At 39.5% G+C, this 25,947-nt stretch overlaps 1 protein-coding gene across 11 annotated transcripts in view; it reads right to left on the bottom strand.

Annotated features, from left to right (window-relative positions):
• The window catches only part of LOC129721707 (teneurin-m), a 440,502-nt gene that overhangs the window by 245,427 nt on the left and 169,128 nt on the right, over window positions 1-25,947 (bottom strand). For all 11 annotated transcript variants that reach the window (XM_055674594.1, XM_055674598.1, XM_055674595.1 and 8 more), the window contains one exon: window positions 4,644-4,823. In XM_055674594.1, coding sequence (XP_055530569.1) covers window positions 4,644-4,823 — 180 coding nt within the window. The remainder of the gene's footprint in view (window positions 1-4,643; window positions 4,824-25,947) is intronic.

Genomic DNA, 25,947 nt, shown 5'->3' with positions numbered 1-25,947 from the left:
TTGTGGTGTTTTTTAAGAGCACCTAACATTCATCAAAAAACAACTTCCACAAAGTTGTGAATTTCCCGAAAATTAAATACATTCATTTTGGAAAAAAAAACATTTATTCAGAAAAAAAAACTTGAAATTCTCGCGTAACTTTTCAAAAGAACCTAAGTAACAATAAGAGATTCTCTCCTCTCTCACTCTGTTTCGTTAACTACAGCGTCATTATAGGGGTTTCCAACGATTTCCTCCCACTAATGTAAAGATTGTAATGTTGTCTAGCTCGCTATGGAAAGAGTATCATGAAATATGCAATAATAACTTAGTTTTTAATCAAAGAGAAAATATACAAAGAGAGTCTCTCAATGTTACTTAGATCCTTTTGAAAAATTACGCTTTTTTAAACTATATTTTTCGTATGGACAACTACAAAAAGTTAGTTCATTAAGCAGACAGTATGTACAGTAGGGAATCTCCCAGATGGTCTCGAGGTACGATGCTGGCCTAACAAGCCAGTCATCGTAGGTTCGAGTCTCGGCTCGGGAGAGACTGTTAGTGTTAGTAGGATCGTAGCGCTAGCCCCGCAATTGTCCTGTACACTTTAACAGTTGGCTGCGAAGTCTGTGTATAGCAAACAGAAGGTCGAGTTCCGAATCGGAACGTAGCACCGAGGCTTTGCTTTGCTATGTACAGTAGGGAGAGCGAAAAATAAGCGAACTGGAAACATGATACAAATTTAGAAAAATATTTTTCCAAATCTGTACCATATTTCCATTTCGCTTATTTTTCGTTCTCCCTACTGTATATACTGTCTGCTTAATGAACTTGTGTGTTAACGGGTAAAAGCCGTTGTTAAAAATAGAATTTAGTTCGAAAAGTACAATAAGTTAGTTGAATATTTATGCACAGACAAACAGACGTGTCGCTTCGTAGAAAAATCTTGAAAAAACTTTGTCCTCGGTTGAATCGTAACATTTATGCGCCACCATTTCAGCTTGTTCATTGCGACACCAGCAGCATTGCTGCCTACTAAACAAAGTTACAAAATAAAATCGTCATCGAGTGGCCTTTGTTTGTCTGTGAATAATTTTTGTTGAACATAGAGAAATGAGAAGAAAAAGTCAAAAAACAAGAAAACAAAATAAAGCTGCAACGGTTTGTTTGATAGGTGTGATGTCTTCGGCTAAGTTTGGAAAGTAATTTTATCCTTCCAGAAAAAATTCACGCCATGGGACGAAAAAATAAAATTAAAAAAAAAAATTCCATATTATAAATTGCATATCTCAAAAAGCTTAAGCTTTAAAACTAATTTTTTTGCTGCGAAAATTACACGATATTGGCTCACCATTAATAGTGCTTTGAATCTGGAGAACAAAAAACAAAGTAAACATGTTTTCTGTAGACTTTTTTTTTTGGAAGGAAAGAACAAAATTATTTTTAACAAAAAAAAAGAAATTGAAAAAAAAAACTGAATATTCCACAAATTGTCCATAGATAACATTTTAGCAGATATTAAAGCTTGTGAGTTAAGGTTCTAAAAGCCGTATTCTGGTTGTTTGCTGTATTTCGTACCTCATATTACTAGCAATATCATGTTTTTTCCGATCTCGTTATTGGTATTGGCAGTGCCTGGATACTTTAGAACCTAAATTGGAATTTTTATGTCTTAAGCTCTCTCAAATTTTAAATAAGATTCTCACTTTCATAAGTTTTCCTCCATCTGTGATAATTCGAGTAACAATCTAGAGGCCCATTTTAACCGCTCACTCGGTTACCAGCGTTACTCCGTTGCCTATTTTACACTTAACAACTTAAAAAATTCACACAAGCATTTACCTCTTCTAAAGTGGCTGCTGCCTGCACATCCTCTCGCAGTCGGAGTTTTGCTTAACGATCAAAAAAGCTGGAAAATTGTTACACACACTCTCCTATCCTCATACCATTGTTCGCAGGGGACTTCCTTCTGGCTTTCATCAAGCTACCGTAGTCAAGCCAACCCATCCGGTCAGGGTTTGCTGCGTTTAGCTGAAGAAGATTACAACTGAGCAACAATATAGATATGTGTAGAAATTCTTCCCACGTTCCACCACTGGAAGCTCATCCCGATGGGATGGGAAAAGGGAACCCTCTGCCAGCAAATTGCACATCCCTGCCCACTTGAGTGCATCGTCGTACAAAAATTGTCGTAAACAACTCACTTGTCAGTCTTGCTGCTTGGCTCAACTGCTGCTTGGTCCCAGTCTTTGTTTGCAGCACACACAATGCGTTTCCTATTGGTTCGTTCGGATTTCATTCGAGCCCCGAGTGGGCCGCGAGTTAACTTTTAAGAAACAATTCCTTAATGCTCAAAGTTTGAAAGTTAAAATGGTAACACTAAAAAAGAGGATGATCTTCGCTCTGAGATCGGAGTGTGGGAGGTAATATGTAACATGGTGGATGAACATCTTGAGAAGTTCTTGTGCTGCTGCCAAAGACCGACGCGTTGAGTGGACTTATTGACGTGCAGGGATTTCTTCCCATCTTCTGTACCATCTTCATCAGCGTAGCATCTCAAGAGCTTGAGAAGCAGACAAAAAATATCAGCACACACACAACTGCTAACATGTGCGAAGCAGCTTTCGTGTGAGCTTTATTGCATGTCAGCCGGAAACAGGTACCCTCACCGTCCCCGTGTCTGCTTGCCTGTCAGTAGAAAGGACGACCCTCGGGTCATCCGATGTGTATAAATTTAGCCCGTTTCTGATGCGCTTGTTGTTACTTGAAAGCCTTTTGGGTCCCTCTGTGCAGGCACTTATGCATGCATAAATATCGTTCGGTTTCGGTCCCTTTATAATTGCTGGAGTAAACGAGATACCGAGAAAGAAACAGCAGAGGATAACGTTTGTGTCAGAACACGCCGGCCCGGCCATAGTCCCCGGACTCGATGACGACGTGCGATAGAGATCGTTCATTTATTTATGCAATTAGATAAATTTTATGTAAACATCACCTTGTGCATCGGAGAGTCCCAACTTGGACGACTAAAAGCCCGATGTCATCGGTTCTTCTTGTCTCAATCGATGGGAAAACAATCATGTAAGTGCGGGCGAGGGTTGAGTGACAAATTAGAGTTTTGGGATATGGCTTTTTTGTGTCATTACTGGCCGGGTAAACGATTCTTTGGATGGTTCAGAGGTAATCATAGTCAAAAGCTTGGTTTTACTGAATGACCCAGTTCACTCCAACCATGATAACTTAGGGCATCACTTACGCCGGTGAAATTCGAGCAGCCCCGGTAAAAAAGTTTGTATATTTTTGTTATTCAAAATCCAAAGCCATGTGAAATCCATCAAAATACCGCAGTCTGAAACAGAAAACAAAAATAATCGAATTCCTCGTTAGTTGAGGTCGCCCACGAGTGAGTGAGTGAGTGACACAAGCAAGGTGGCAAAATTATTGAACGGCTTGCGACACTTGACGGAGTCTGTGTCCGCCAGAAATAAAACCACCGACTGCTGCGATGCAATCTGGATCATGTTCCCTCTCGAGAGGCCGGGTTGCATAATTGAGTGTGTGTGTGTGTTTGTCAGCTTCAGCCAGCCAGTAGAGCAACTGGGCATGGCCAACTGTGGAGTTGTTTTCTTTGCTACGAGCCCTAACGCGAGACCCGACCGCTGCTGGCGACTCGACTCTAGCTAGAAACGTGGTCAAGGGGCTGCCATCCGATATTGTTAAGTGCTGATGGTGTAAACTAAACAGTAGATTTCAGATCTCTTGACTGTGGGCAAACAGCGATTGCATTCGAGTACACGTCCAAGTGCAGTTATGGACCAACACGTCTCTCACTATCCGGTAGAGATCGATGCTTGGCGTATTCAAATAGACGCTGCCCGAAGCAAAGGAGGTCACAGCAATTAAAAAAACAACCTAAAGTGGAATTGGCAATTGACACATATCTCCCATCGGAACGTTCCATTCGAGGCGTTGATCTCGGCCTGTCATTCGGCGCTGGAGGAACGCGGAATCCTCTAGCTTGAAATTGAATTGAACTTCCGCTTGGTTGGTCCCGTAAATGAATTCAATTCTCTTGACTCTCGGTGCGAGATCATTGCGAATTCTCGACTGTCGTGTCCCGAGGTTCGTTCTGGCGGTTCTTTGAAATTCAATAACCAGAACAAAAGTCACCCGAAACCACGCCACACCGGTGCCGTGTAAAAAAGCTTTTGCTTGTCCAACTTACAGCGTTTTTTTTTTTTCATCCCTGCTTCCACTAACTGCATTGGGATCCAATTTAAAAATAAAAGAGCGAACGACGTGCGCCGGTGTTTTTGATCATCATCTGCAAGCGACTTTCACGCGACTTCGCTGCTCGAAAATACACCGCATCGATCCGGACAGGGGCACGCGACACAAGCGAAACGCCAGCCCACCGCTTCCTACCCAGCTAAACAAACCCTCCCCTCATCAGGTGGTGCAGCTACAACTTGAATTGACAGCAGTTTTAATTAATTTTCGATGCCCAGAAATCGAAACACTGTGATTGGCTCGCGACGACTGCCACCATTGTCGTTTTGTTTGTTCCTTCGAGAGCGCCTGCCTCCCTCTCGTTTTCGACACCGGAACTAACTTGGTCTTGGTCTTGGTTGGACAGTTTAATAAAAAAAAAATACAACACTTACCTAAATTTCCGCTTGGAATGTACACGTTGCCCGATGGCGTTCGCACCAGACACGACGGTTCGAAATCGACGCCCAGCTCTGTAGGGTTACCGGTGACGCGACCATTCATACGATTCATTGTGGGATTACGCGGTGGTACATCTGGTGGAGCTGAAGGCGGAACTCCGTCCAGGAGGCAACCTGCGGGAAGGCGAAAAAAACGTAGGTTTGAAATAGGATCGGTCTTAGTAATTGGTGGCAAAAGCGAACACCGCATGCACCACAATCTAGAAACAAAGAGAAGATAAAGCGAGAAACACGAACGCACATTGAACGTGTAATTATTCGTTAAAATTGACACTAATGTGATTGGTAGCATGCATACTGGGCTAAGCTAATCGAAGCGTGTCATGATTGTAGTTCAGAAACATCGAACCAATCTTGGTTACAGCGCGCTTTGCAACCACCTATTTATGATAATCTCGCCTTTATTAGCCATGTTGTTTACGTCTCGATTCTGGTCGACGAGGATGCGATCATTCTCGTCCGGGATGTCGGTTGGAAAATCCCGATTGTCATGCATACCGCTCTGATATGATATGTATGTGCCGACTACATAATTTGCTCATCATCCAAACTCGGCGTTTTCTAGTTGCTGCCGCCGCCGGTTAAATGAACACACACAATTTTCGCCACTCGGCCGCTCACTCGATCATCACAAACATTAGCGCATCATCCATTCGCACCTACTTTGCCGGCGGACTCAGCAGGCGCCTTCCACCCGCAACCGTGACATACTACTGCTAGCGGTTTGCTACGGTTTCTAATGTTTGTGACGTTTCCGCTGCGCAGCCCGCTTCATCCCCCGGTGTCCTCCACCGACCATCAATGTCAGTGAAAGCGAGCGCCTACTGCGTGTGTGCCTTCGAGAATAATCGGAAACATCTCGCGCATTGTTTGCGTCAAATCGAACGCCTTAACTCTGTGGTGTGGTCCGGGGACTGTGGGGCAAAGGCAATTTTTATAATGTATTTTGAATTTCTCGGCTAGGAGAAACGTACAAAAATGTCTTTTTTAGTGTTTCCAGAGCTTTCTAGATCTGTTGTTTACAAAATATATTGTCAAGCAAAAAACCAAGCCGCAGATAAACAACACGATACAACTCGATTACTTTCACAGGGTGTTTATTCAACTTTGAAATAAAATTTCATTATTTTTTCAGAAGATTGATGTTTTTTCGTATATTTTCTCACTATAATCATTAGCAAATGTGACATAAATTTCGTAGTTTAAAAACGATTTTTGTCAAAAACTATATGCAAAACGCATTGTTGTAGTTTTTCTTTCCATAGTTCTATTGTGGAAACCATCCTATGATCAGATCTGAACCACAAAAGTGACATTGGAATAAAAACTCTAACCGTTGGCTGTGACATCTGTAAAGAATAATGTAGCACTCGAGTTGTTTCGATGGTAAATAAAAAGATTTTACACTATTTCACGACTTTCTTTGAACGATTTTGTAAAAACTACTAATAAAAAGTACGAATATGAATCTTCACGTATAGAGGCTTCCAAAACTAAAAACAAAATAAATTATTAAAAATTTTGTATTGCAGATACTTTTTTGCAACAGAAGGTTTTTTTTTATTTAATAACTGTGGTAGAACAGTATTCTAATTTTCTTCATAATGAATGGAATAATGTATAAAAAGTTTAGATTTTTAGCATAGTTTTTTTGTGATCATGCACGTTATCCAGCTCCAATCATCAAGAGAGACAGAAGAAACTGCATATTTGTTCGGCTCTAAGCCGGTTAACGGTCCGTTGGCCAACAAAGTAAAGTAAGTAAAAGTTTATGAAAAAGTGTGTAGAGGAAAGGGTAAAGTATAAAAATTCGTTATTCACCAAGCTTTGTCACCGTCATCCTTTCCGTCATAGTCGTTAGAGATGCAGAAGCACACTCGGTCTCTCGCAACAATGCAACGATTGTAACACTTTCTTTTATTCTTTCCTAACCAACCGTAAGGATGTAGCCGGCGCCGTTATCGATCCAAGGCGAAAGCTACTAAATTGGTATATATTTTTTTTCTTCATCTATAGTTTATTTGACACGGCACAAATACAATTCAATGTTTAACGGCGCCAATTATATCTGGTAGCTTACTTTCTAAAGTATCTTAATAACTAAAAGCAATTTTTTTATCCTCGCTGCCGACTACGAGCTGAAACTAAATCTAACTTAAAGCTAGAATATTTTGCATTAAAAGCACAGGTTTGCTGTTTGATGGTTTTCATTGCCATAGGTAAGCAGCATATTAAATTTGTTCCGCTGCTGGGCCAAGATATTACGGACTGGCATATTGGGTTGTTTCCATCGGGCCTTGAGAGTATCGTGCGGGTCTGATTGCTGTTTCCGGATCCGGGGTCTTAACGTGTTCTTGTCGTTTGGTTGGATGTAGGCGGAAGGGGATAGGACTAAACTGGGGCGTGGATGGATTTCAGGAAAACGTATATAAGGGACATGTAGGATAGGTCACGGCTCGCCAAGACATCACGAACAGGAACAGCCGGCTGCCTACCTTCGGCCTGCAGGGAAGCTATTAATCTAGACCTGGCGTCACGGTGTACAGGGCATGACCAAACAACGTGCTCTATGTCGTGATAACCTTCACCACAGGCACAGATACCACTTTCCCCGAGCCCAATACGACGGAGTTGCGCGTCAAATCTATAGTGATTGGACATAAGCCGGGACATCACGCAAATGAAATCCCGACTTACATCCAACCCCTTGAACCACGGGTTCGTCGATACCTTGGGGATTATGGAATGTAACCACCTTCCCAGTTCCCCTCTGGTCCAAGCATTTTACCAACTGATGATCGTATTCTGACGTACAAATTCGAAAAATTCATTAAAGGCAATTGGTCTTTCATAAATATCACCGTTTGTTGCGCCCACCTTAGCCAAAGAGTCCGCTTTCTCATTACCCGGTATCGAGCAGTCTCTAAGGGACCCACGCTAAGGTAATCTGAGTAGATTTTTCGGATAAAGCACTCAGATGTTCCCGTATTTTCTCCAGGAAATACGGAGAGTGCTTAACATCTTTCATCGATCGGAGAGCCTCAATGGAACTAAGACTGTCCGTAAAGATGAAATAATGGTCCGTGGGCATTTTTTCGATAATCCCTAGGGTGTACTGAATTGCAGCTAATTCTGCGACGTAAACAAAAGCAGGATTATCGAGCTTATGGGAGACGGTTAAATTGTTATTGAAGATACCGAAGCCAGTGGACCCATCAAGAAGTGATCCGTCAGTGTAGAACATATTGTCGCAGTTGATGTTTCGATATTTATTGGAAAAAATTTTAGGGATCTGCTGCACGCGTAAATGATCCGGGATTCCACGAGTTTCTTCTATCATGGATGTATCGAAAAACACAGTAGAATCAGAATTATTTGATAAGTCGACACGATTTGGAATATTCGAAGAAGGGTTAATATTTTGGGACATGTGATTGAAATACAATGTCATAAAACGGGTTTGAGAATTAAGTTCGATTAACCTTTCAAAATTTTCAATCACGGGACGGTTCAAGACCTCACATTTGATCAGAATACGAGAAAACAGGCTCCAGAAGCGGTTTTTCAATGGTAGTACTCCAGCTAAGATCTCCAAACTCATCGTATGGGTCGACTGCATGCAACCCAAGGCGATACGCAAACAACGATATTGTATTCGCTCCAGTTTGATCAAATGTGTGTTTGCTGCGGAGCGGAAGCAGAAACACCCGTACTCAATAACAGACAGTATCGTTGTTTGGTAAAGCCTTATAAGGTCTCCTGGGTGGGCTCCCCACCATTGTCCGGTTATTGTACGAAGAAAATTCACTCTTTGTTGACATTTTTTCATCAGATACCTCACGTGACAACCCCAGGTGGCTTTAGAGTCGAACCAGACACCAAGATATTTGTGTACCAAAACCTGAGAAATCGTTTTACCCGTTAATTGTGTTTGAAGCTGAGCAGGTTCATGCTTCCTAGAAAAAACTACTATCTCAGTCTTCTCCGGAGAGAATTCTATACCTAGCTGTAAAGCCCAAGCAGACAAATTGTCCAAGGTATCTTGCAATGGTCCTTGCAAATCGGCAGCTTTGGCTCCTGTAACAGAGATTACACTGTCGTCTGCAAGTTGTCTTATCGTGCATGAATTTGCCAGACATTCGTCGATGTCATTTACATAAAAGTTGTAAAGAAGGGGGCTTACACATGAGCCCTAGGGAAGACCCATGTAGCTAATGCGAAAAGTTGCCAAATCGCCGTGCGTAAAATGCATGTGCTTTTCGGACAACAAATTGTGCAAAAAATTGTTCAAAATTGGAGAAAATGCTTGTCGGTGAAGTTTACCCGAAAGAATGTGAATAGAAACGGAATCAAAAGCCCCCTTATGTCCAAGAACGCAGACGCCATTTGTTCTTTGCGAGCATACGCCAGCTGAATATCTGTTGAAAGCTACGCAAGACAATCATTCGTCCCTTTGGCACGGCGGAAGCCAAATTGAGTATCTGATAGTAGACCATTTGATTCGACCCAATGGTCTAAACGACGGAGTATCATTTTTTCCATCAATTTACGGATACAGGATAGCATTGCAATCGGCCTATAAGAGTTGTGATCAGAAGCTGGTTTCCCTGGTTTTTGGATGGCGATCACCTTCACTTGCCTCCAATCCTGCGGTACAATGTTTTGCTCCAGGAACGTATTGAACAAGTTCAACAAGCGCCTCTTGGCATTGCCGGGTAGATTCTTCAACAAGTTGAATTTGATTCTATCTAACCCAGGCGCGTTATTGTTACAGGCCAGGAGGGCAACTGAAAATTCTGCCATTGTAAAAGGTGATTCTATCGCGTCGTGGCCCGGAGACGCATCACGAACAATGTTTTGCTCAGGAACAGAGTCCGGACATACTTTCCTGGCAAAATCAAATATCCACCGACTTGAAGACTCCTCGCTTTCGTTGACCGTTACGCGATTCCGTATTCTTCGGGCTGTGTTCCAAAGAGTGCTCATCGATGTCTCCCTCGACGTCTTGTTCACGAACCGACGCCAATATCCGCGTTTCTTTGCTTTAGCCAAACTTTTAAGCTTGGTACCAAATTCCGAATACCGTATATAGTCGCCAGGTATACCTCCCTTCTGGAAGGCCAAAAACGCGTCGGATCTTTGCGTATAGACATCGGAGCACTCTTGGTCCCACCACGGAGTGGGAGGCCGTTCTTTGATCGTTAAGCCGGGATATTTCTTCGTTTGGGCTTGCAACGCGGCGTCGAGAAACAAGCCCGCGAGGAGGTTGTATTCTTCAAGTGGTGGATGATGTTGAACCGACTTGACCGCTTTTGAAATCATTTCCTCGTATAACTTCCAATCGACATTCCGTGTGAGGTCATACGGAATGTCAATTGGTCGCATGCGAGTTGACCCGTTATTAATTGAAATAAGAATAGGCAAATGGTCGCTACCGTGAGGATCGAGGATTACCTTCCATGTGCAATCCAACCGTAGCGACGTCGAACATAAGGATAGATCCAAAGCGCTTGGGCGCGCTGGAGGTTTCGGGATACGTGTCATTTCACCGTTGTTTAAAATAGTCATGTCGAAGTCATCGCAAAGGTTATAGATTAAAGAGGAGCGGTTATCATTGTAAGGGGAACCCCAAGCCACGCCATGAGAGTTGAAGTCTCCCAAAATCAAACGTGGCGAGGGAAGAAGTTCTATTAAATCAAAGAGCAGCCGTTGCCCAACCTGTGCTCTGGGAGGAATATATATTGAGGCAATACAAAGCTCTTTACCTTGTATTGTCATTTGACATGCGACAACTTCGATGCCTGGAATCGAGGGGAGGTTAATACGATAGAAAGAATAGCACTTTTTAATCCCTAAAAGTACTCCTCCATAAGGGGTGTCTCGATCAAGGCGAATAATATTAAAATCATGGAAGTTGAGATCAATATTTAAAGTAAGCCAAGTTTCACAAAGGGAAAATGCATCGCATTTGTTTTTATTTATCAAAACTTTAAACGAATCAATTTTTGGTAAAATACTTCTACAATTCCACTGTAAGACAGAGATAGAATCCTTCATATACGCAATTGAATTAGGCATCAAAGGATACAATCGCTGCAAGGAGGGGTCATTGGGCAGTCAACTGCTTCAAAAATGATCTAACTGTTGGTAGGATGCTGTAAGACGATTTATATGCAGAAAAGTCTACTGAATATAATACAATTTAAATTTAGCTTCGTTTGATCTTCTGTTCCACTGAATTAGGAACGTTTGGATTAAAAAAAATCTTTCTATAACCGAACTTGTTAGAGATATTTTGGAATGCAATATTTGATTATGTTTGAACAATTTGCAAAAATGAGTTGATCCATCTATAATACACTTTCTACTGTTAGCTAGAATATATTTTCTATGTACATATCTTTAAAAAAAAAAAGAGTTCGGAAAACGGGTAATCCGTAGGTTGATTGATCTACTTTCCGATTAAAGCAAATTTCTTTCCGGTAAACGTTGTAAGAGTTTTCTCTACAAAATATAAATAGCTGTGAGCTGCGTTTTCGGAAGAAAATTTTGCTTAGCATGGTCAAAATTGACTGTCCGTAATTTCACTCTATGATTAATTAAATAAATAAAATTACAAAAAAGGTAATAAAGTGAGAACATTTTAATTGTGCAACTTGAACCGTTGCCGTGCTCAATAACGGACATAATTAAAAACTGTAATATATAACTATAATATTTATCGAAGTCAACTAAAAGAATCACTGTATTATGAATTGGTACCCATATTGGAATAAGATAGTTTTATTCAATTACAAGATTAAGATATCAACTTCTAGCTGATACAGTTAATTGACGTGACAAACTAATTCAGTTATCGTGACCGAAACAATTCTAAACGCTTCGACAATCTACCTTTACAAGCAACAACTTTTGCTCCACATTACTCTTCGCCGACTGTGTGTGCGTATGAAATAGAGAGCGAAAAACATGTCATGACATGCTATGATTTATGAACCACTGACGACTGCCGTCGTTGCTCTCATTATTATCATTGTTATTGTTATTATTGTCATTATCATTGCAATATCCTGTCTAGTCTAGCCTAGCAGCCTATCATGCAGTCTTTTGATCTCCATCGTCAAAATCCGAATGTCGGATGCATTCAAGCGTCGTCGTGCGCCGGCCGGCAATGCTGCTGCTACTATCATACCGGTCGTCGTCGTCTAGGTTAGGACTCGCCATCATAAATCTCATTTCCGTACGCTGTCTGAGCAATTATCAATCACGCATCTGACGACGCTAGAGCAGATAGACAAAACAGACACACGTTGTCGCACAAAAATCACACTTGCTTGCAAGCAAAGGGGAACAGTTTGAATTTGCCAGCCCAGCATAATCATGCTTGTACTGATTTTTATCGCACTCTGCTCTGTATCTGTGTGTGTTCGTGCGATCAAAGAGTTTCGATGCGATTGAAAATGACAGAATGACATGAAATTAGCATGTCGGTTACTGTCAAGGTGGAGCCACCGGAGGTTTGATAAATATCTCCCTATTTATTTTACTACGGTATAAAGGAGAAGGGGAAGGGTGCAGCTAGCCCAATTAGATTAGAATTGACCAACAAATGTTTTGTTGACAATGACGTGCCTGAACAGGTGCAATTATGTTGCTGTCATCTGTTTACCAATTAGTATTCTAGCAGCTGAACAACGTGCTAATTTTCCGAACGCTAAGCTAATTACCAATCTGTCTAACAGCTTAAAATTGAAGCGCTGTGTCACATCACAACAATTAGTTGTGCACTATTCTTGGAAATGGATTCCGACACGGAAAAACTCCACTGAAACTAATTATTTCTTTCACGAGAGTGACGTTTTTCATTTTATTCCATAACCGCTGATTGGCTTTCGAGGTTATGATAAAATAAACTAGAATCCTGCGGATTCTCCCAGCTTCCCGGCTGGAGTGGCTACTGAAATTGACTGTGTGGAACGAATTTTACTCTCGGGTTCGGTTGCTGCACGAGTTGGGAAGGAAGAGGAAAAAATCTATTAGCAAGCCAGTCGGTGGGACACAAATCACGGTGCAATAACGGGGCGTTAAATTGAAACCGATTAGGCGCGGATATCGAAGTCCACACGATTCTCGTTTTTCGTATTGCGTTAGTTCACTAGCATTAGTGTTGGAAGCATTTCTCGTCAGGGGTCACGATTTTCGGCGATGTAAGGTTATTTACCAGGCAGATAAATCAACCTCGAAACTGTTCCAATTAGTCGAACTAGCCAGGTGAAGCCTTTTAGTCGGGTTTATAGTTTATCTCGAGGGGAGCGTTGAGCGTTTTAGAGTCTGTTACGGTCTGTAAACGATTCCGATAATTTACATAATCTACGCTACGCGCAGAATTGTTTGTGTACGAAAGATTTTATTGCTCCCCTCTCCCGAAAAAACGCAATCGCTATAACTTTAAGTTGGGACAACAGGAAACCGGAGGGTGCGGAGAAACTCTCCATTAGGCTTTATAAATATGACAGCAAGTCGTAAAATTTTCGGATTAGGAAACGTACAACCCTGGGAACCGGGGAAAATATAAATCTGCAATAAAAAAAAAGAAGCCGGACCCCTTGGCTTGCCTGCTTGCCGGAAGAGCCGGAGCTCTCAGAAGGACCATAAAATTAGTTTTGAAGTATGGAAAATTGAAAAATCCCTAAAAGAACACCATAAAGCATGTGTCCGCGACGGTGACCCGCTCTCCCGGCACGAACGGAGCTAAACCCGATTTTGTTGTTTTTGGAAAGCTTTCTAGCCAGTAGTGACGACGACGACGACGACATTGACGATAACCGGTGCTACCTCACATCCCATCGGCCAATGGCCAACGGCGGCAGGTTGGCTAGCGGGTAGGAAAGTGTCGTAAAAAATAACTACTTTGCTTTATCGACACTCTCAGATATGCGACGAACGGCGTCGTTACCGGTGACTTTGAAGATTCGGGCGCTTTTCGACGACAGTGGAGGAGGCTCGGGAGGGGTTAAGGGGCGGCCTACTTCGCGATACGCTAAATTTACGATCCGAGTGCCTCGAAACGCTAAATGACTGCTTTGAATGACGGACGCACCCGGACGGACGGACGCCGGGGTCGTATCGGGTCAGCTCTTTTTGGCGCTCACAGTAGGCCACTTTCGCCAGGGGCGGATGTCTTCCTCCGTTGTTTATGAATATTTTTGGTGAAAATTTTAGCCTAAAAGTGTGAATAGTGGTGGCTCTCTGTTTGGGCGTGTGTGCGTGTGGTGGGGAGGAAATTGCTAAGGAAATTGCTAGGAAAACAGTTCGCACCTTCCAGCGGGATGCGAGCTTGGGGTTGCGTGCTTGGGAGCAAGGCGCACCAATCTCGAAATAACTTCTCGACGGTGGAGAATTTTGTCATGTACAGAGGAAAGCTGGGAAACTTTCGCGTGGGAAGGGTGGAGAATGAAATGAAATTTTTATGCTCAATTCCATGAATCCATTTCGAGAATGAATTACGCAAATGGGTAAATATTTGGCGAGTGAAAATACTTTATTTTATAACAGCTTTATCAATATCAGTGTTATAAAATAGATGTTACAGAATATTTGCACTCGTAATTATTAAGCAGGTTAATTGATATGAGATACCAAGCCGATTTTGATGAAAATACTCCATGGTCGCCATATAGAATGCATAAAAAATGAACCGAAAAACTTGAATCATGGCTCACCAACGGTAAGATCCGAGGCCACTCCTCGGATCCAGCAATCATTCTCCCATCTAAGCCCTGACACACGTGTTCTCACACCATTCCATTCGCGCAGACCGAGACATCCTTCCCAAGTCCCATTGGGTTCGCACACTTCGCTGGAAGTCCTCCGCATGCCGCAATCCGATCACCCCTGTGGATCACAACGCCGCCGCCCACTTTGACCACTCTGGACCCGATCGCCCTGGGAGATCTGATTAATGGAAGCAATTATTGTCTATAATTCCTTTCCACACTCCACATACACACGACAGCGGCCAGCAGCAGCGCGCGCGCTCAGGAGAACCTCCCACGTTTCTGTTTCTGCGGGTCCGATAATGAACCCCCGAAACCGATTCCCACCTTCTTTACCCACAAAACTACGGTGTCCTTGTCTCCTGTTTTTTCCCTCTCACTACTCGAACTTGAACTGCTCCGAAGTCGATGTAGCAGGAAAATAATCATTTCATGGAACAATAAGAAATTGATTGGGTGCACATATTGTCGCCGCAGTCGTCTTCAATTTTTTCCACGAACCACTCGATTTCGATACCGACGACGGTATCATTAATAATTATTACACAGTGATGAGGACGACGGTGGCGGTGGCGGTGGTTGATTGGATTCCACCCACCCGCCGCCACCTGAGAAGGAACGGGATCGCTCGGGTCGGGCGGAATAACACGACGATTCGACTCGACTCGACTTGAGTCGTTCCATACCGCACCGAGCACATGCTGAAGATATGTATTAAAATATAATAACTGTCCCAGCATGATAGGAATCCGAGAGTAGCTTAGCTTGGCTCCGGCTAAGGAAGGCTAAGGAGGAAGGTGAAGCACGAAAATAAAAGCCAGGAATACACACATCATCAGTTTTGCCCTGCAGTCTCGGCTTTCACGGCAATATGGCACCACGCATCGTCCTTGCCCCGACCGACACACACGGATGCGTCGTTAGGAACTTTGCTGGAGGTGACAAAATATTTTTATTATTTTTCATTTCTGGCTTTATTGTTGTTGTCCCCGGCGACGAGAGGAAAAAAAAGGTTCACATTTCCTCGGGAAGCCGTCCCCGAAAGTTGCAGCCGCACGGAAGGACCGCCGGAGGCAATAAAAAGCGGTGCTAAAAGCCCGAAAAAATGGTCCATTATGAGCCGCATTCTTTGCCGCCGCTTGGAAGCAAATTTCAAGGATATCATCAGCAGAAAAGAAATACGCAATGCCGCAACCGGGCCGAAGGTTGCTTCCATTTCAATTTAATATCGATCTCCCGTTACTCGTCCGGGCTCGGGTTCGGGAAATCAGAAGACACACACACACGGGGCAGACCTGAAATGACCTCTTACGTAAATAAATATTACAACCGGCACACGGACTTTGACTCGGCCCAAGTAGACCACGACGACGGGTCCGGGCTGAAAACTTGGGGCAAACAATGGAACGGTCCTTAACTCGACTATTATGTGTGTGTGTGTGTGTATGTTTGTACCTTCTCTATATACTTGACATAAATTAGACGATATCGTGTTCCCTGGACGGATCCTGATGATGTGTCTTGTGTGACGACCCAGAAGCGACGAGAAAAAAAAAGAATAAAAACTTTGATCCTCAATAGTTTGTAAGCGAAACCCGGAGGATGAACACGAGGATGACCTTCCCGGCCATTATTCTTTCTGTTCGCATGTGTACGGCAACAGCCTTCAGGTTCAGCACAGCACCAGTGACATCCTACTCGGAGAAGCTCCTGCTATAGGTTTGCTGGTAGACAAGCCAACATTACACACTAGAAGCCAGAGTCAGCAGCGTCTTACGTTGAGCGACATGAGCTTCTAGTCAGCACTGCATACACTTTATATGTTGTACTGCTGTTGTTCGTAATCTGAAAGTCAGTCAAGTGCACACGCTCCCACTCAGGCCCCACTGGCAGGACTTGAGCAACCCCCAGGCGGGATGCTACACGTAAGGACGACGATGACGACGACGGCGAGATGATGATGATGGGTTTGGATGAAGATATCACGGCTGCTAACTCCATCTCTGATGTGGAGAAGTCGTCGTCTTTTTCTTCTACTACCGGTGCCACTTTGCAACGACATTGTCATGTAACGCAGAGCACACAAACACGTATCACTCGGTTCACTCCGAGTGACTTTTTAGCATGGGCGTTACAAAGCCGGGTAGTAGAACAACAACACCATTTGGTACTTGTTCCCACCGCTAAGGGGCGCTGAGGCTGAACCGAAAACAGGAGCAAAAAAATTAATAGGAAAAGTGTGTTTCGATTTAAACAACGAACCGCATCCTTGTTTTATGATTGCGTTCCAGCACCACAAACATAAGTATTCCATCTCTCTTATATCCACTGCCAAGGGCGGAATCGGCCCTCTAACTACTGTAAGGCAGGTTCGTTCGTGAACAAGAGAGCTGGAAGCTTAACGTAACTAAAGTAACAAGGTGGAAAAGATGCTAGCGGGTGGAGGAGGGCCGGGTTCAGAAAACTGTCACTTGGAACAGATTCCACATGCTCTTAGCAACATTTGAAGTAGTTGTTCAGAAAGTTACTGTTCTACTGTTTTGTGGTATCACGTGTGGAATGGGGAAGAACGAATCTGTGAATCGGAAATCTCAAATTATTCGACTCCATTTAAACACTATTTCTGAAGAAAACATTGAATCATGTTTGAAGACTTTTTTTAATGGTGTTTCTAGAACAATAAACAGAACGATTCTAAGAAGATGTGAAATTTCTTGTTATAAATCAAATTCCATGAAAAGTTTATACTCATAAAAATATTTAATCTGTGCGTTGTATCATGGCAGAAGAATGCCCAGAGAATAGGTACACAATACTTTTTCTGGAGAAAGATACGCCAAAAGAAAAAATGATCCTCGAATCCAGAAAAATCTAAAATTAGGAATCATCCCAAATGAACCTCAGAATAGATAAGACAAACTACTTTAAAGTTCAAACAAGGCAAAAAATATTCCAAATTAAGCTTAGAATAGCGAGAAAAGTTAAGAAAAGTTCAATGTAAAGTCACTTTTTACGCTGGTGAAGTCAGAAATAAAAAAAAGCAGAGCCCAGACTAACGTTAGAAAGCGAGGCATCGGAACATCTGCTGTGAAGTTGTGGTGCATTATTTAAACGCAGATCAATGTTTCTTGGCAATGGCTGTTTACAGCTCAAAGAGATTTGGGCCTTGAATCCTGGGAAGGTAATTGGCTTCATAAACCATATTTTACCTGACTGGAAGCGTGTCGGTGCAGGTACCTTATCACTCAACAATAGTGGTCATTGTGTTTTGCAAGGGGACACGTATAGCAATTGACTGGGACATATTACCAAAGTCCTCATCAATGGACAACGTAATTCTAATTCCCTAAAAAAAAACGTTACAATTAAGAGGATAACGGAGAAAAAAAGTAGGGCTTGTTTGGATGTGTGATTCTAAAAACTCTGGCTAAACAAATTGAATATGAAAAGACACCGCCTAATAACCGACTTATAAGGGAAATAAGCGTGACCAGCAAACTTCCGAAATCCATAAAAAAGACACGAAAAAACATGTTAAGGGCGACTTTAGTGTAACTAAAAGTACGAATTAATTTTTTCGTTTATTGTTGTGTGTGAAAACATGAAGCTGTAAAACAGGTTATCCTAAAACTCCCAGGTGAAGAAATACCGGAGATTTTTTTTCAATTTCAACATTTTCAAGAATAATAACATATAATAACATTCCAATAATTTTGAATAATTTTTAAGGTTATTTCAAACCAAACTTATTCAAATTTCGAATTTAAGTTAATAAAATTGGGATTATTAGGGGAAATATTTCTTCTACTAATATGAACATTTGATATTTGCTTCAGCTTATCACAGCTTTTTACAAACCAGAAATCGCTATCTTGGATTTCAAAATAGCGGTGGACACAGGTTTCCACTTTCTGGACATAATTCGCTTCACAGAAAACGGAATTCGCTATCCTAAATCCCAAATGGCTACGGACTTCGATATTTGATCCCTGGATAACACACCGATTCCAAAAATATCTATATGGAAAGTTATACAATCAGTTTCCTGGAATTTTATGAAAGCGGAAATCACCATCTTGTATTATAAATTGTCATTACGGTTTGTGTGACCTAAAAAGGCTGACTTTAGAAATAGCAGTGTTTGAATTTTTTTTTCAATTTTAATTGGCTTTCCAAAAACCAGAAGTCGTCTTTGGATGTCATCCCAATCCTGAAACTCTTATATTGCATTGGATCCGATTTTCGCAAAACCTCCAAAGAGTTCAAAGATTTTCAAAAAGTTGCCGGCCACTGTTTTTCGATTTTGGTCGATTTTGGTCTGGTTCGGAAAGTACTAATATTGGGAGCTTGCGAACGTTTTCCACTGTTTCATACAGCTCCCAGAAACCGAAAGTTGCCATCTTGGATTTTAAAATGGTGTCGAATATCATGTTCCGGTCTCTGGAAATTAATTTCCTGTCCCAAGGCATGACCGAGGGCCTGGAAAGCACATAGATTCAAATCAGCAATCAGCCTTCAATCAGAAAATCTTGATTTTTCAATCATTTAATACAAGGGGTTACCCCTCCCTTCATACAAAAACTTATATGCCAGGTTTGTCCACGTGATGGGAGGAGGGAGCAATGATAATGTCCACGTAGAAACCACATTTTTTCCAGAAAAAAAGGTAAATCTGTCAAAAAAAAAAATACATTGGCCTTTAATTCTAAAAATATTTTGGTTTTAGAGTCATTGTGAGTTATATTTTAGGAAAATTTGGAATGATTTGATTCGTGACCTCTCCGTTTTTTGGAAAGGTTCTTCAGGCATGTTGAGAACCTCTCATTATTTTCAGGTTAATAAGATAAATTTTTGTTTGTTTTTGTTTTTGCTCGTAAGAATTTTTAGTTTATTTTAAGATAATTTGAAGTTATTTATTATAAACTGAGCTGTTGACTAAATTTGGAATCAGTTTCATTCATGTATGGAACCACTTTTAGATAATTTTGTATCTTCCAAATTTTGGACCGTTTTCTTTATTTTTTTGTCTGGATTTTAAAAGCGCTCTTAAGCATTTTTGAGTAATTCAGGATACCTGGTTTGCTTCATCCGTTTTTGTCTAAGTTTTGATCATGTTTTATTTCTATCTAATTGAAACGTTTTAAACCATTATTTTCACTGTTGGCCTTTTCTAGCTCTGAGAGACGTTTTGCAGTCATTTCGGAATTCATTCTTCTTCATTCTTCTTTTTCGAAGTATTTTTCGAACTAAATTTCTATTTTTAACAACGGCTTTTACTGGAACCACAGTAGGAACAGTACCACCGTCCCCCGTAGTTTAATTGGTCAAAACACCATGCCAGAGTCAGGGAGATTGCGGGTTCAAGTCCTGTCGGGATGCGGTATATTTTTTCAAATCTGTATCATATTTCCAGTTCGCTTATTTTTCGCTTTCCCTACTGCACATACTGTCTGTTTAATGATCTTTCGAAAAATTTTTAGATGTGTTGAGTATTTTTATGCATTTAAAGTTATGTTTTATATAGTTTTTATTCTTGAGTTTGATTTTTGTCTAATTCATAGTTATTGTTCTTAGCTATTTGATACTTATTTGAGATCAATTTTTCAGGCGTTTTTTGTTTTTTTGCTTAAGAGTTCCTCTAAATTTATTTTTGCAGTTTGGAATGTATTTTTTTTTTTTTTTCAATTTAGAACTAATTTCTATTGCGTTTTTTTTTGTTTATTTTGCTTTCGTAAGCGTTTAAAGTGCTCACAGTTATTTCAGGGTGCATTTTTGATTATTTCTCTCTTGGGTTTGCCAGCTTCTAGGAGTCTTTTAGTTAAATCAAAATTTATGAATCGATTTCTGCTGTGCTCTTTTCTGATCTACTGGTGTATTTCTCAGCCCTTCTAAGCTGATTTTTATGGGATTCTCATATATGGCTTGTCTGGTTTACGTGGTTTTGGGCTGAATCAAAATTAGAGAAAGCAAAGCCTTGGTGCTACATTCCGATTGGGAACTCGACCTTATTTATACACAGACTTTGCAGCCAACTGTTAAGCGTACAGGACAATTACGGGGCTAGCACAGGTGTGCGAAATTTCGAGTTTCACGGCATTAAACGAAATTTATCGAAATTCAGAGCACATTTTTTTAATAAATAGATACACATTCTGATTTCTGAACCAAATGTTATTTAAAATAATATTTATTTAAAATAATAATAGAATTTATTGTTTTTTTGGAGAATAAACATACTGATCACAGGTAATTCCATCTCAAGCGTGCAAAAAGACTACAGTCGTTTCAACAACCTTCTCAGATTCGACTCAAAGTTTAAGGAATTGCGCATTTGAAGTCACTTTATAAAAATCCCATCTTTTGTGCCGATTGTCGAATCGGCTAGCACCGTGGGACTCTACCCTTTCTTATGAAAGGTGTCAAATTTTGTCAAAGCCGACGTTTGAGAATCTATTTAAGAGAAATATTCAACAATAAAAACTCCTGTCTTATTTAAGGTAGAACTTAATTTCAAATTGATAGAAAAAAAAAGTTTTCTATAGATATCTAATAAACTGGCAAATTTGTCAAATTTTAAATTAGGATACAGACTTTGGCAAAAAATGAAAATTAATGGTTTTAATGCAAAAATGACAATCTGGCAACTCTGCCACACAAAATTGAAATATTTTTTGAAGTTTTTGATTAATTTCTTCGAATGCAATTTCTGAAACGTCTATCAAAATAACATATATTAAAAATGAGAAAGAAGATTGACTTAAATCAGAAAAATTTTGACTTATTTTCGGAAACATGTTGTAACTCGAGTTTGCCTCATTATACCTAACTACTAAAATATTTTTTTGATTGCTTGACTTTTTTTCTTACAAACTAATTATCAGTTTATGTCATAACAAGATGTTTTTGTAGCCATATCTTAACAAAAATAAGGGTTTCTGACGAGAAATGGCATTTTTATCAAAAAAGATGTTTCCCACACTAAATGACTGTTGAATATATTTAAGGTTTTTTTAAATTAAAATGTACCCCCTCCCCGCAAAAGGGAGAGGATCATGTAAACACAAATTGTTATTGTATCTTTGAGTATCGTTTACACTCTTGATATTACATTAAACAGATTTCAAATAAGCTAATTTAACGTCGAGATAAACCAATTTTAGTATTGTAGGGAAATCGGGGCAAAAGCGACATGTTGCTGCTATTTTACGTGGATCAGACACCTACCAATCGATTCCTGAGACTTTTTTACTCAATGTAAGACATAATTCGACTACCACTTTTGGAGATTAGCGCATTATCATTCATGCTAAGACTTACTCGATATAATTTTGCTTTGTGAAATATATTGAAACCATGCCAAAACCGGTTTCGTAGAATCACCGTTTTGAGCTAAGTTTTTGTCCGATTTAAGATCTGTTATTTTTTTAAACATGGGTAAGAAGAAGCTAATATGTGGACAAACTCTTAGAATTTTGATATTTGGTTTTAAAACAAAATGGTGTCGAAAAAACATCGAAAATTTCCGATTTCTCATAAACTCAAAATGGCGCCATTGTTGCCCCTTAAGTTGAAATATGGTCAAACTCGGGGAAATCAGGTTTTGCATCAAAATACACAAAAAATTATATATAGAATCCAAGGTAGAAAAAAGTCAAAATTTGTTGCACTGTGTAATTAAAACAGAGACAACGAAGGAAGAATAAGAATTAAAAGCATATCAGTGTGAAATTGACTTTATTAAAAAAAAATGCTGTAACTCGAGTTTTACTTATATTATCTTCAAAGTGGTAAGTGTTTTTCATGTAGAATTTTCTCAGTCACACGATGAAATTGTCAAATTTGTTATCAGAATGTATTCTTTTACAAAGGCAATTAATTTTTCAAGTGTAAAAATAACACTGTGCTACTTATTTTGAATCCTGCGACTATTTTTCCTCAAACGGCGATGTTTAGAATTTTATTATTATTGATTATTATTGATATAATGATATTATTATTGATATTATTGATATAATGAATCCGGAGATACAAAAAAAAACTTGGAAAAGAAGATTATTTAAAACCACAGAAAATTTGACTTTATTTTTGTAAAATGCTGTAAGACGAGTTTCGCTCATAATATCTCGAGGTGATAAATGCTTTTTGTGTGAAAACTTCCCAAGGACACGATGAAATAATCAAATTTTAATTTTACAAAATACCCACATGCCAGAACATGCAATTTTGTTTTTCACATGCAAAAATAGCATAGCTGGCAACACTGCCGCTACAAAATTGATAGTTTTTAGAATTATTTGATTGTTTTGCTCCAAAAATAATGTATCAGTAGAGTGACCAGATAGTTGAAGCTCAAACACAGGACACCAATTCAATTTTAAGAGGGGTCCCTCACCTTTGAATTACGTTTATCTGTAAGGTTCAAAAGTTTCGTTTTCTTGAATAATAATCTCATATGAAAGTTCAGCTCAATCGAACTTCGGGATGTGGTGTCTCAAAGCGATCTAAATTTCACTTCTTTGGCTGATGAAGTTCATGAAATGTTCGCTATTTCAATTTTTTATAAGCCACAAGTTTTAGAAACGCATAAAACGAAATCTGGTGCCATTAAAAAAATATTTCAAGAAAAAAACGAATTTTAATAATTATTTTGAACTGGAAAATTTTTCATTAACCCCAGCCAGAGCTGCGAAAAGTCAATATCATACTACTGACATTACGCCAAAATGATGCAACACCAGAATCAGCCAACTACGATGCATGGTTCATTACAAAAGAGTTTGCGATGTTATAATGATTCTGTTAGCGTCAACTCTCACTCTCATTTTTTTCTTGCTATCTTTCTCCATCATTCGGGTATGGCTGTACTGAGATTGAACCAGCAGAAATATCAAGTTCATTTTGACAGCATGATGTTATGAGGATAGCAAACATAAAATCAATGATTTTTCTTCAATTGATATGTATGATATTGATATATAGTCGGCGTGCGATCAAACCGAATTAAGCGCCGTTTTCTCAGATTGAGTTATTGACACCCAGTGGATATGAGAAGTAATGATCTATCTATTATGAAGTAACGAAATCGTTTGAGCATTTGATAACGATATTATAACAAAAATTCTCTGTAACAGCTTGTACACAGCAATTGCGACGGTAAATGTTTTTATAAGCTTGGTTCGGTTTGACTGCACGCCGACTAAAAGCATTGCCAATAAACAACTATTACTTCGTTTTGTAACTGAGAGTATTTTAGTTTGGTGCTTTTTCATAACACCAATTGTTATAGAAAGAAATCTATTAATATTTTTCAAATGATCTCATATCTGAAAAATAATATTGCATTTTTATTTGTTTTTTGACAGCATGAGTTTATTAATTTGATTATTGAATATTGTGCTTGTTGTAGGTTAAACTTAAGACAGTGTTAGTTCGCGGCAAAAAATGAATCGCGGGTGGCAAAACAGAAAACTTTAAAATATGTATGGGTATGTATATTTATATACAGATCCTGTTAAATTTTGGCACGGTTCAACTTTGAAACTGTTCAATTTCGGTTCGGAACGGTTTTGCTTTTCTCCTAGTTTTCATTCATATTTTCTTTCAACGAAGAGGATGGCCGGAGTTAATCGACTGGTTTCGGATATATGGCCGGACTATGTTTCAGTAACATGGTAACGATGATCAAAGCAGTGCTTAGAAGTGCTTAAAATCCTACCATGCCTCTCATTGAAAAATGTAAAAATGCGGACCTGTTTGAAATTATAAACCTAGTTCATTGGTGGCCATATCTTGAGTTGGGATCGTCACGGACCGCAAAGCAGATCAAATTTAAAAAATCCTGATAGCAACAAACTTCAAGCTGGCACTGACATAATCACGCTACTGAAACGATTTTTGATATTCCAAAAATCACCTTGATTTGCATTGCAGTGACATTTCCGAGTGAACTCTGTATATTCACGACGATTGACAATGAGAACCCGAAAATGGCAACAAAAGAGACAAGATATTGAATCACTTGTCGGATCTCCACGCTTACTGTGATGGTTGCTGGCTATTCATGAGAGAAAGAAACGAGTGCGATGATATTTTCTCTCTCGTCATAGTCAGCATGTTGCTTGGATTAATCGCAGCTCTGACCCCAGCTCAAGAATTACTGAGTCCCAGAAAGTTGTTTCTTTCGATTTTCCATGCATTTCTAAGAAATTTGGCATAGTATGAAAAGTTTACTATACTAAAAATTTAAAAAAATAACTTTTTTGTGTGAGAGAATAGAAGAATAGTTTATTTAGAAAAGTTGTACAAGATTTAAATATATGAAACTTTGTTGAACAAATGAAAATCCTATCTTTTTTCAATACAAAGTTATAAAGTGTATTGTATGAAAATTACTTGTAACTTAATTTTTTTACATAACTTTTGTTAGTTGAATTTTACACGAAAGTATTGTTCGGAGGAATTGTTAGGGCACATAGAACACATATTTTTGTCAAAGATCATATATCACCAGGATGTTTCCTTACAAAGTTATTTCATATTTTAGCTTATTTTTTCAATAACTTCAAGAACGTATAGGTTATAAAGGGGCAAGTTGAACCATGATGTCAATACTTTTCTTTGAAGTTGAGCTGAAGTACTGAAAACTCCGTTAAGTTCCACTTGTTCCAATCCACCCGTATTGGAGTACGTTGAGCATATGTTACAGTCGGTTTTCATATATCAAAAATACTAACTTTCTTGTGTTAAGAGATAGAGGAATGGCTTATTCGGAAAGGTTTTAGAACTTGCAAAAATATGAAACTTTGCTGAACAAATAAAATTCCTATCTTTATTGGGTATAAAGTTACAGAGTATTTCCTATAAAAGTTGTACTTAACTTTTGTTAGTTACATTTCACAAGAAAACATTGTTCTAAAGAAGCATTTGGACATACAAAAGACACGTTTTAGTTGAAAGTCACTTATTTTCAGGACTTTTCCTTACAATGTTAAAGCATATTTAAGCTCATTTTTCCGATAACTTTAAGAACGTGTAAAGTAAAAAGGGGCAAGTGGAATCATGATATCAACACTTTTTCTCAAAGATTATTCGAGTGCTCAAAACTGTTATAAGTTACAACTGTCCCAATCCATCTAATCTTTATTCTATACTAATGTGTGTTTTATGTGCCCTAACAATTCCTCCGAACAGTACATTCGTGTAAAATGCAACTAACAAAAGTTATGTACAAAAAACTAACTTATAAGTAGGTTTCATACAACATACTTTATAACTATGTACCGAAAAAAAGATAAGATTTTCATTTGTTCAACAAAGCTTCATATTTTTGAATTTTCTACAACTTTTTTGAGTGTACTATTCTTCTATCTTCTCACACAAAAAAAATAATTTCTTTTATTTTTAGTATAGTCAACTTTTCATACTTTCTGATAATTTGCGATTATGCGGGTAATTCATATAAA

The sequence above is a fragment of the Wyeomyia smithii genome, chromosome 2, assembly GCF_029784165.1.
Source record: "Wyeomyia smithii strain HCP4-BCI-WySm-NY-G18 chromosome 2, ASM2978416v1, whole genome shotgun sequence".
Lineage (NCBI taxonomy): Eukaryota > Metazoa > Arthropoda > Insecta > Diptera > Culicidae > Wyeomyia > Wyeomyia smithii.
Note: the sequence above shows the minus strand (reverse complement) of the source record. Positions and strands in the feature narration are given on the sequence as shown.